Genomic DNA, 12,678 nt, shown 5'->3' with positions numbered 1-12,678 from the left:
GATCTGGGACATTTGAACTGGAGAGAGGTACGAGACAGGGATGTCCCCTCTCCCCTCTACTTTTTGTCATCAGTATTGAACCTCTGTCAATAGTGCTACGGCTGGAGGAGAATCTACAAGGTGTAAGCTGTTGGGGTATACAACAAAAGGTGTGGTTCTATGCAGATGACCTCCTGTTGGTTCTGAAAAACCTTTGGCTTTCAATTCCAACTCTTATGGACATTTTGACTAACTATAATCGAATATCAGGTTATAAAATGAATTGCTCTAAGTCAGAAGTTTTGCCATTGGGGCCACTATGTGAAAAGAACTTGGTTACACAGTGGGGTTTTAACTGGTGTAATAGTAAAATGCTATATCTAGGTGTTTGGATCTTACCGAATTTGAGTGACTAAATGACAGTAAACATGAGCATGGTCTGTAATACATATAAGTTGGACTTGGAGAGATGGAGTGCTTTATCTTTGTCCTTGAGGGCTAAGGTTAACGCACTGAAAATGGTTTCCACACCAAAAATAAATTACGTACTTAGTATGATCCCTTTAGACATTGGAAAGACATTTTGGAAGGAATTGGATCGGCTGACCCAGGGTTTTTTATGTGATCATAAAATGCCGAGGTTGAATCTATGTAAATTACAATTGCCCTTAGAAGAGGGTGGATTGGGTGTGCCAAATTATAGGTTTTACCACTTGGCTTATATGTCAAATACATTATTGAGAGTAATGAAGCCAATTCCGGATGGTTGTGTGCTGAGAGTAGTCATTTTGTCACTTTGCTTCCTAGAGCTATGTTGACTACTGTTTCAAAGTTACCAGGTGTGGCTGACCCTTTAGCAAAGTGCCTGTATAATTCATGGATGACTCTGAATGAATGTTTGGGATATGGCGCCTTGAAAGATCCCAATGCTTCTATTTGGCTGAACCCAGGTATCAGATGTGGTGGGAAAACCTGTTTTGGTCGGATTGGTTTCTGGCGGGAGTGCATTGGGTGAGTGATTTCTTTGAAGATGGAAATTGGTTGACTGCAAGGGCATTGCAATCAAAATTCAATATTTCAAATTTCTGTGTGAGTAACTACCGTAAAATCCAAAGGGCTGATGGAGATGTTGATTTAGAGCGAAGTCTAGATGCCAGCCTGCTATGGCAGAAACCTAGATTGGGTGGAGGTGGTCAGGTGAGTCATGTCTATGGTTTGATTGCTGGAAAGTTTGAACACAATGCTTTGTTGAGGGAGGAATGGGGTAGAAGGATTGGGAGTGATATTGAAGAAGATCAACGGCTACGTATTTGTGCTAATACAAGATTATGTTCTTTAAGTTTAGTGGAGAGGTCAAGGCAGATTAAAATCATCAATAGAGTAAATTGGACTCCAGAAAGGCTCTTCAATAGAGGTATGTCGGACAACTCGGACTGTTGGTTGTGTGTTCATGATATGGGTACATTTGAACATATGCGTTGGACGTGTAGCAGAGTGCTGGGCTTTTGGTTTGAATTTGGTAGGATTTGTGATGCAGTGTTGGATGAAAAGATACATTTTGATTTTAAGACTTTGATACTCAGTTGTGATGTTCTTTTGGAGGATCTGTCACTATCTCAAAGGAAGTGGATCTATCGAGGTGCGTTGGTTGGTAAAGAAATCATTTTGAGAGAGTGGAAGACGTCGAATCCTGTACGAATTGCAGTTTGGATTGATGAAATGCATGATATGGCTGAGATGGAACGGGTTATTTTTCGTAGGAACAAGAAACTTATGGTATTTGAGAAAATATGGGGGAAATTCCTCGACATGTACTGATTTTTGTACTGATGTTTTGACGTGGATCCTGCTTGTGGGTGGGGGTTGGGGATTTTTTCTATGTAAATATGTACTGGTTGCATGATGTACGCTGATGTTTTTTCGGAATGTTATTGTGTTCTTTTAAATGTTTTGTATTTGTTACTGTTATAATCTCAAAAGAAAGTTTCAAAAACAAAAGAAAACAGTAAAAATGTGTGCACGTGGTTATGTTGGCAATCAAACTTTTTTAAAAATAAGATATCAAATGTTTTTCTGCTCTCACAGATGTTCTTCCTCTGCTTTTACAGTGCCCAGGGTGCAAAACCCTAGTAGAGCGAAAGGACCGGGGTAATCTAAATGTGCGCTGCATAATCTGCACGGCCAGGAACGGAAAGGCCTATGATTTCTGCTGGCAATGCCTGAAGCCCTGGACAGGTGAGGGCCTGTCATCTACGAGATGCAGAAACGAAGGCTGTAGAGATGGCAGGCTGGACATGTTACAGAACTGCAAGTTGAACGACCTGCCAGATAGTGAGATCAAGGGCTGTCCAGCCATTCGGGCCTGTCCCACCTGCGGTATCCTGATTGAGCACAAGGAAAACTGCAAATATGTGACGTGCCGTCAGTGTGGAAAGACGTTCTGCTTTGCCTGCCTTCAGGCTCAGAGCGTCTGTCTAAAGGAAAAGGCAGTGTCCTACTTCGAGACATGCGCCAGACCTGTGGCTCCCAGGCAAACTATTCTTCCTGTCTGGTCTCAGCAGAAGTCACAGACGCACCTGGGCACTGAAAGTGATGCTGGAGATGATTTGGAGGACATTGGTGTGCAGCTTCGAGAGTTCCTGGCATTACTAAATGGTGACCCAACGCTTCAGCAGCTCAATGCAATGCTTGAGCAGCTCCAGTCTGGACGTCCACCACAACCTCCCACCACTGCTACACCACCAACCCCACCCCCACCTACCGCCGTCCAGTCTGGACGTCCACCCCCACCTACCCCTGAAAAGAAATCAGGCTGTATCGTTTCTTAATGGAATGCCATGCTGTTCTTACTAGCTTAACTTTTTCACATTTATCTGGTACGCATTGATTTATTCCTCACAAATCAGTAGTGTAAAGGTTACTTGTTAATTAAATGTCAACTAATCTATAGCTACTGTCATCGTCAAACTGGGGCATAATTTTGGACCAGGCACCAATTAAAAATTGGCCTAAATTCACAAATGTTATTTTATGTTGATCTTTACCATGCGCTGCTACCACCTAGGGGCAGTCTCAAGGAGAGAATCGAGTGGCTCTGCAAGAAAGAGGACAGGGTTGGTTAGTGAGACTAGAGTGATAGGATAGGTCCAGAACCAGGAGAAACTGGCGTCTGTGTGTGTTGGGTTGCAGAAGGGTTGATTGCATGCACTGGCTTGGTGTGTGTGTGTGTGTGTGTGTGTGTGTGTGTGTGTGTGTGTAGTTTGGCCAGTCCATGGGCGTGTATAATACAAGGGTGGTGTGTAGGGGTGTGGGATGGGTAGTACATTGGGTTCTCTCAAAGTTCTTCTAAGTGGCTAATCTTCACAATTCTATTAAAATTTGAGGCATGGCAAGTCTTCACAAATCTCTCTAAATGTGAGGGAAGGCTAATCTTCACAATTCTATCTAGATGAGATGCATGGCAAATAGTCACAATTCTAAATGGAATTTCGTTCTTTTTGTGACAGTCTGAGTAAGACGGAAAGGGGAGTTTTGGGGTCAAATCTGTTGCAAATTCTTCATTTCAAAAGATATTTCTTCAATAAAACTTCTCAAAAATATTAGCTGCACAGTGAAATAACTCCACAAACTGGCCCACTCTGGCCAAAGAACTGGGGCATTTCAACCAAAAAAGTGGACCGCAGCTCCAGGTTGGGCCTGTATTTCCTGCATATCCCTATTGCCCTTTGGGCCAATCGAGCCTGGCTACTGAACGCTTCTGCCATCAACTACACTTTTATAAAGAAAAAAGGTTTATAACAAGCATTATGAATCCCTAGGGTTGTAAAATAAATGGTCTCTACATCATTCAGGTTGTTATAACAATGTTTCCCATGAATCTCCATCTAAAGTTCACGAAGTTCTGATTTGCAGAAAGGCCCCTCCTTTTTGCAGTGGAAACAGAAGTGTGTATACTAACAAAAGAAGTATTGTTCAATTCTAAATTACAGCTTATACAATTTAAAGTCCCTAATAGATTGTAATACACACCTGGCAAAATTAAGTCCTTTAAATCAGATTGTGAGGGCAGACACTCGAGATGTGGAGATCTGGATGCAGTTCGTATCCATTTGTTATGGGACTGTCAACAACTGATTGCCTTTGGGAGGATGTATGTCATATGCTATCTGAAATTACAGGTGTCACTGTGTCCATCAATGCCGCAAGTTGTTTGCTGGGGGATAATAGTAAAATGCCAGTGGTGAAGCACAGACAGTGTTGCATGAAAAGAAGTAGTGCAACTATGTCCCCTGCTGGCCTGCTGCAGCTCCCTACAAACCACATCAGCACATCCCCTCCCACACGTAATCCAAACCCCCAAACAAACTCACCTGCTGTTTAAGAAACTGTTTAGTGCAGTGCACTGAATTGAAAGTTACACCTTCTTCCTACACTTTTATTTTAAAATTAAACCATTCCAGAAGGGTTTCTTTTTCATATAAAAGTATAGGAACAGTAAAGGAGCACCGCTCCCGCACACTTCGACCACTGAGCACAGATTTGTAAAGTTAGGGCTAGTAATTTTAAAAAGGGTGCAGACAAGCGTCGTATGAAGTGGTCTGCGGTGTGGACCTTGGTTGCTGAGGATTTCCTCTGTTTTTACTTGGAGGTAGACTGTTGCTCTCCACACTTGTGGAGCACGGCGTGCAAAGTGGTTTGCAGTGGTCAGCCGGAGTTGCCGGCAGTGGGCCATGGTAAGTATTGATACTGCTGTCAGGGGCAGGCCTTACCTTGTGGGATTTTCGTGGCCTGTTATAGCAACAGAACAATTGAATGGCTACAAAGCAGTGGCAGTATCGAAATGTGGAGGGAAAAAAAACCTGTATCCGGGGGAAAAAACCTCCAGGAGCGTGGATCCAGTGGAGTGTGGAATGACTCCCAGATTGATTGTGATCAGCAGGCAAGCACCACCGGGATTACAGGCAACCGGCAAGGTGCAAGGAAACAGAAGGGTAAGCAATAGGAGGAAGGACTGGGAACACCGGGAGTGACCAGAGCCAAGAAGGAAGGGTCAAGAGGGAGCGAGTGAATCAAGAGGAAGGCAAGCAAGGATGGAAGAATAATAGGAACACAAGCGCCGTAGCAATCAGGGAGCAGATTACGACGTGAAGCTTACCGGCAGTAAGTCTCCTCATTTGGCCATTTGCAGCAAAGAGTGCATCATCTTGACGCTCACCGTCACAACGCGGCGTCCGAAGCATGGAGCCATCTTGGTTGGGCTGATGGGCGATATAATGTTGCCATAGCGACGTGGATACATGCAGTTGACAGGCCCGGGCGCAGCGTTGACGTCCTGTAACAACCGCATAATTCCATGATTAAGGGTCTGCAAATTAGCACATCAGAGAAAGATCATTTTTTGATCATAAACTGAACTAAGTAAGGGTAATTGAAAGCTAGCCGCACGGTCTTTGAGATTATGCCCTCTGTAGGGAAAAAGTACCAACTACGTAGTACGGTTTGGGTGACTTATTGTCAAGAGTTAACAGCTGAAAAGATAATAAGGAAAAACGAAGCAGGCAAACGGCTGTGTGAATTGGCAGTGGTTGGTATTATTAACTGCGTTAACGAAAAGAGAGGAATACACGATAACGCTCAGAATAAAATCACTGCATATTTGAAAACGCAAGCTCAAAATATGGAACGAGTTGTTGCCCTTGGTGAGCAAATGGATACTGATGACTGCAATGTCCCAACCCATGTGGACACTACGACTACAGACTTTGATTGACAATATAACTAATTGTTGAATTTTTGCCTGAGTTTGCAAATATAAGCTGCTGGTACACCCCAAACTGAAATGGCAATACACCATATTGTCATTTTGAGAAGGAACACTTGTAAAGTTACTGCCACACTGGAGAATTTGTCAAAATCACCTGACTTAGTGCAGATTGCAGAAAGTGTATACGCCTCTTCCCCTGCGCATATCACTTCTTTCACTTCGTCGGAAAATTCAGATGATACTATACATCCTGCTACAGAAACACTGATCATGCTAAAGGCATTATTGGCTTTATGTAATAACTTCTATAAAGAGCAACATGTTATCAAAGAAGGCCCGTTATGCCTGGTTGATACTGTGCTTGATGCAGCTAGTCCAGTAAGTTAACTGTATCAACGAAGGACAAAAAGAAAGTACTATCCCTGTGGATATTGATGGTCAAACATCTATTATAAGTGTACAAGGTTCCAATGAGCGAATATTGCAGCAACCAACTGAGAATATAACTTGGGCAGACGAAGGGAATGGGTGCAATACTGTAAACACACACAATATTAGAACTGTATCACATTACTGCCAGAAGCACGCACAACACAAACAGAGATGTTGGAAAGCTAAGAGAATGCCAAATAACATTAAGGATGTGATAGGTTTGAAGAAAGAGGCTCCCCCACGATACTCACAATTTCTTGCAGCTACAGTTTCAAGTGAGCTGGACTGTCGAGAAACCCCTACTAATGTTTAAATTGTCCCTGCAGATTTATTGACTAATCCTTCAAAAGATTATGTTAAAAACCCTCAGAAATCCTCATGAGACTCTTGGTGTTGCAAAAAAGGGTCTAGTAGCATTGAACAATAATAATATTCGGACACTCCTCCATTCTTGTACTGATGTTCCAGTAATTACTACTAAAGACATTCTTTTGGTTGAGGTTCCTTATTCAGTTAGAGATGCAAATTGGACAATTGTTCATCTGGTGTCCCCTATAGAAGTTGAATTAATTATGAGGCTCTCCCAGGAATTGGGAGCAATGGCCTTCATTATTGAGAGAAAACAAGAGGTGGTCCAAAAAGGAAATTTGAGAAAGCTGATTAAATCAGTGGAGACAGGGACTCATTTGTCCCTTGTTGATATGGACACTCTTGCACAAAAAGGTTTGGACATAATAAACAAGGACATTAATTCTAATCTGGTACGTGGTGTTCGATACTATGTGGAAAATGAATCTGATACGGTTAAATGATATTGCCCTGAGAGGTTACAGTGTATGAGAATAATCTCATGGAACACTAAAGGTTTTAGTTATTTTATCCAAATCCCAAAGTGGCTTGCCAATGTATTGTCTACCGATGCATTCCTTCTGCAGGAAACCTGGCCAACTCTTATTATCTTGACGGTTTCCAGATTATTCAGCTGAGTGTGCAGCAGAATAAAACGGGAAGATCTTCAGGTGGCCATATTATTGGCATTATAAACCATATATCTGTAGTAGAATTTGAGCACAAACATTTGAAATAGAACAAACTGGAAGTGATAATCCCGCAGATAATGTTCTGAAAGATGAATTATAATTAATATAGAGGGAATACTAGATCAATGGCTATATCACAACCCCAACGGATGTTAAGTTATAGCTGGAGATTTAAATTATCAACGTTTACATTTTTTTTTGCATGGAATTAGAATGATGATGCCAAGTGAAGACGAATTAGAGTATAACCCTGCTAATTGGTTGTCGTTTATTATGGCACATGATCTTGCTCAATTGATTAAACTGCTGGGTACTCTTGACTCCTAGCCTTATACTTGGTTCAATGGAGATACACACTCCTGGATTGATTATGTAATGTTTCCAAAGAAGATGCATGAGTATATTTAGATTTTCAGCAGATCTGCACTTCTTTGAGTGATCACATGATAATTCAATTTGCTTATCGATATAGGTAGAGAAGGGATGACGCCAGATTTGATGGAAAATACTGTTTTAATTGGGCAGGAAATAGTTATTTGCACAGAACAAAATATTCTTGCTTTTAATGATTGGATTTTATGTAATTTATTAACTAATGAACTTCCCAATTTTAAAAATTTTAAGGCGTATGATGTCATGATAGACATGGCTTTTGTAATAAATGGAAAAATACAGAAGAAATTCAGTTGTAAAAAGGTTGATGCATCAAGAATAAATGACGTTGCTATTGTGTTGAGAAAGAAACAAATAAAGACTGATCTATCTCAAGGAAATTAAAAAGTCACTTATGAACATTTTAGAAATACATAAATATAATCCAATTGAAGACAAAATATAAACATTGCATCAGAGGCTACATAGCATCAATGATAACTGCCCAATGGCAGATTATGTTTAAAGCACTTGGTTCCTTTGACTCTAGGAAATGTTTGGCTATAGATAAATGTCATATTAAACCTTATAATGTCACTAAAGAAATTAATCATATCTCTGATTTGATGTAGATTAAATATAAACAAAAGAAATAGTTCAAGCATATTTATGCACATGACATGAGCTATAAAATGGTATAAAAAAGAAATGTAATTGATATTACCATAGCGGATATTGAAGGAGTCATAATGAAACTTAAACCTTTCAGAGCCCCTGGTCCAAATGGCCTTGCAAATATATTTATGAAGAAGGACTCTAAGGGAGGGCCTCTTATTATATATAACATTTTTTTATATAATTATCACTACCAAAGATGCTCCTATTATGTGGAGTAAATCAATACTTAATCCTATATTTAAAAAGGAATCCTGTGAAAATCCAAAGAACTATCATCTCCTCGCGATGATAGACTCCATTGCTAAGATTTTTTCAGTTTTTTTATTAGATTGAGTGAACTGATGGTATATAAATAATATAATACTTAGAAATCAGCAAACCTGATTTAGGCAGGGTGTTGGGACTTTAGTTAACTTGTGGATTTTGAGTTTCCTTATTAGAAAAAACACTATCTACCAGGGGTGCTGCATTGTATATTGCATTTGTAGATTATGCAAGCACATTTGATAGCGAAAATCACCAGCTTCTATGGGAGAAGTTGAGTTCTTAGGGACTTGACCCCCTTGTCTTATACTTAATAATTCGCTCTATTTAGATGTGCAAAAGTACAATTTAGGCTAAATTAAGAAGGCCTTCTCAGGAGCACAATTCTAACGTAGTATGGATTGAAACAAGGCTGCACCCTCTCACCAATTTTATTTAATCTGTATGTTGCTGATATGAATAATGACTTAAATAATTGTAGGAATTTTTGCCCTCATGTGGGTCAGCAACCGATAGGATGTATAACATATGCAGATGATACTGTCCTATTAGATTGCACACTGATAGGGTAACAATGGAATCTTAATGCATTACATGGTCATGCAGAAAGGAATCATCTGGTAATTAAATATAAGAAAACTAAAATAATGATTATTAAAGCTAGTAAAAGGAAGGATACCCACTGTATATGGAAGCTAAGCAATCAGCAGATTTAAGTTGTGGAGACATATATGTACTTGGGTGTTAGTATTACTGACTCTCTTAACCCCAGCTTTCTTGCAACTGAGATTATGGGTAAGGTTCGGAGTAAATTTGCAGTGATTCAAAATGTTGTTTCTTATAGAGGTTGTTATTCGAGCCAGTGGAGTTCTGAGCACTCTTTATGGCATGGGAATTTACACAAATTAAGAAGCATCCTGGCTCACAAAGTTGGAGAGTAAACTGTGGCACTCTAATTTGGGCCTTTCAAACTCCAGGCCTATTGAGGCCATTCAATGTGACTTGGGGTGAATTATGGCTGTGAAAATAATTGCCACAGAAACATTGTTTATACAAATCCTCTCAGAGAAGGAGAACGTATATTCCCTGTATTACAATTTTTTAAAAATTTTGAATTTTAGTTTGAAAACCAATTGAGCTTTAAAAACCTTGGTTGGAAGAAGTTAAATAATGTTATGATGAAACTGGATATGTCGTTCGCTACCCAAAACATTTAGGTAGTGCAACTAAGGAATTTAAGCAAAAAGCTCTAGTGTTACGAACAATCATGGCATTTTTGGCAGATGGTCTTTCTGGCGCCGTTGTCTTGAATATCCAAACTCCCCAATCCAAGATGGCCGTGTTCCCACAGGTAGACGGTGCAGTGTTTCGGGAGAAAGCAGACCAAGCCTCTCCCATTCATCATGGGAAGGTACTTCCGGTCCCGGATCCGTTGCGGCATCGCGTTGCTACTGTACACAGAAGCCACGCTTCAAACTCTCACGTTCACCTCCCGGAACTCCTGGATCCGCCCTCTCATTGCTCAACACGACACTGAAACCTCCGGAACCCTCCCGCTTTAAGTAGGCAGCATCCTTCCCTCAGACATCCATTAGATACGCTCTCAAGCAGCTTATGTTTACCCTTTCCTTTGTTTTATCTGCACAGCACAATCTGCGCCCTACGCGCACATGGACCACATCTCCCAACTACCACCGCAATCTGAATCCGAATCATTTTCCCCGGTGACTCATTCCAATATCCAGTCAGGATTACGGTACGGGAGCAAAGGAGGCTTCCGTAATCTCAAGACTCTCTCTCTTTGTACTGCTTTCGCTGACTAACATGTCTTTTTCCACATAGATATTTAGCTTCGTCCTTTGTTTGGGATCCAATCTCTCCCCGTCTTCGTACAGTCTGATTCCTAGGGTAGGTTATACTTCCCTGAGACTACTTTTCCTTTCTCCCTTTCCTTTCATTTAGCCGACACTGACAACAGAAGGAAGGAGACATTAAATCCAACACAGCGGGGTGACTGCAAAAACTGCTCTACGGAGGCGCTCACCTGAATCCAGTCACGTCCTGTTCCTCCTCCGTCGGACTCCATCGGCAAGGGCTTTCTCCCCCTCGAGGGTTTCCCTGGTGTCTTCATTCCGCGCCGACTTGTCAGCGCTGAGAGAGGGTGTCATGTGAATCACTCCTTAACTTCCGAATACCCTTTGAAGACCAGGTAGGAGACTTCTTGTCCATGTACTTGTGTGAGATTTAGCAAGGTGATTGTCAGCGCATCCCTTAACTTGAGGGGCGCAGTATAACAAGTTTGGTAACCCATAACAGTTAGCAACGCCTAGAAAAGAGTATTCCACTCGATCACCTCTCACACGGGTAACTGGATAAGAAATCTCATAAAACCATGGAACAACAGATTCTACAGCGTGTAGCAGCCATGCAGGCCCTATCCGCAGAAGTACAGAGTCTCAAACAGGAAAATGCCTCTTTAAGGAGTCAAGTGGGTCGATCGGCTCAAAGCTCGGAGGTACCTCCAGGTCCCTTCTCTTCCGGTAAGTTTGATGGAAACCCTCATCTCGTGAAAGAATTCCTAGAATCATGCACCGTCCAGTTTGCGTTTAAAGCAGCCTTTTTTCCGACGGACCGAGATAAGGTAGGACATATGATTTCCTAAATGACCGGAGCAGGTTTAGCCTGGGATACCCGGTTAGTGACAAATAACATCTAGTGTGGGATAGAAATTGCAATACTCTAAATTTAAGTAGGAACGTCACTTTTGTTAACTATGTTTAACAGGGCTTTTCGGTTAAGGCTCCATTTAGTTACCTTATTAAAGTCAATAATTTAAAAGTGAGGAGATTTATTCTGCAGTTTCGATTGGAACAATTACCCACATTCGCACGTATAGAAGCTTGGACATATATTTCTTTTCAGAGTTGTTTGTGTTGAATTTGTAAGAGGGAGGTAGAGACCTCTTGACACTTACTGATGGTTGCAATAAATTGAAGGATCTTTATCGAAAGGGATATGAAGGGTGCATGGCACACAATTATATTCAGAGTGATCAATCATGGGCTTATGTCTACTGTGGTGAAAGCCTGGTTTTATATTTTAATGTCTATTACATCTGTCAAGAATTGACTAAAATGATTGATGAAATGTAAATTTGAACGTTAAACTTTGAGTTAAACTTTTTTTATTGTGAGCAATAGGTGACCAAAATACTTGATGAATTTAAATTTTGTATACAGCTATGATTGACTTTTATGATATTTATTAAATTAATTTGAATAATGCTTATTCTGACTAAATGAATTAATGCTATTAATTAATCCAAATCTTAAAGTGTAGATTTAGGTGAATTGTTGCTCTGATTTTACTGTTAAGATTCTTTTTAGCATATTTTTAGTGTGTATTTTTTGTAGTGTTAAAAAGGTTTATATTTGACCATGAACACTTTAATAAAAAAAAGATGTATCCTATAGAAATAAAAACCTAGAACATTACAAAAGCTAAATAGCATGCTATTTGCTGATAACACCCAGGAACTGTTATGTGCATAGCTTTCAACCAGTAATCGTCACAAGGCTATTTGGTGAAACTTTCATTTATACAGACTGCTGCAAATAATGGTGCATGCTGGTGAGAAGATGTGGGGGTGTGAGAGGGGGTCCCACTATCAATTATTTGGTAGATAAGGGACTTTTGTTTACATGTATGATTTATGCATTCAGATGTATAATGTTGAGTGTCACCATGGGCTTCAATAAAAGATTTTTTTTTAAAGTGAGCACTAGTAGATTTATATAGATTAATATATGTTAATATTACCTAAGTAAATGCTATTCAGTTTATCGACTGTTTAAGATGAAAGAGATGAAAGAGATGGCGTTGACAGAATTTGAACATATGCATGTTTTTCGTTTCTGCAACAGAGCAGTGCCATTCATGCAATGTAGCCGGGAGGATTGCTCAGTGGCAATTATACAAGATTAATTAATTAATTAACTGCTAAACATTAACAACCAAATGCCTGCTAGATCTGGTCATTGATACACACATTATACACTTTTGTAAATTCTACACCCACACTCCTTTTCCTAAAATATACTGAAACAGAGCCCTCAAAACATGCTCTGTATGTTCTAGCATTTTTAGTGC

General features: G+C 40.3%; 1 protein-coding gene across 2 annotated transcripts in view; it reads left to right on the top strand.

The window, feature by feature from the left end:
* Nucleotides 1-12,307, top strand: part of LOC138491603 (E3 ubiquitin-protein ligase DDB_G0292642-like) — a 377,122-nt gene extending 364,815 nt beyond the window's left edge. For both annotated transcript variants that reach the window (XM_069618209.1, XM_069618208.1), the window contains exon 4: nucleotides 2,088-12,307. In XM_069618209.1, the coding sequence (XP_069474310.1) occupies nucleotides 2,088-2,807 (720 nt within the window). In that variant the 3' untranslated portion in view covers nucleotides 2,808-12,307. The remainder of the gene's footprint in view (nucleotides 1-2,087) is intronic.
* The last annotated feature ends 371 nt before the right edge of the window (nucleotides 12,308-12,678 follow it).

Source organism: Ambystoma mexicanum, chromosome 10 (assembly GCF_040938575.1).
Source record: "Ambystoma mexicanum isolate Mex_15411 chromosome 10, UKY_AmexF1_1, whole genome shotgun sequence".
Classification (NCBI taxonomy): domain Eukaryota; kingdom Metazoa; phylum Chordata; class Amphibia; order Caudata; family Ambystomatidae; genus Ambystoma; species Ambystoma mexicanum.
This window is presented reverse-complemented; position numbering and strand designations above follow the sequence as displayed.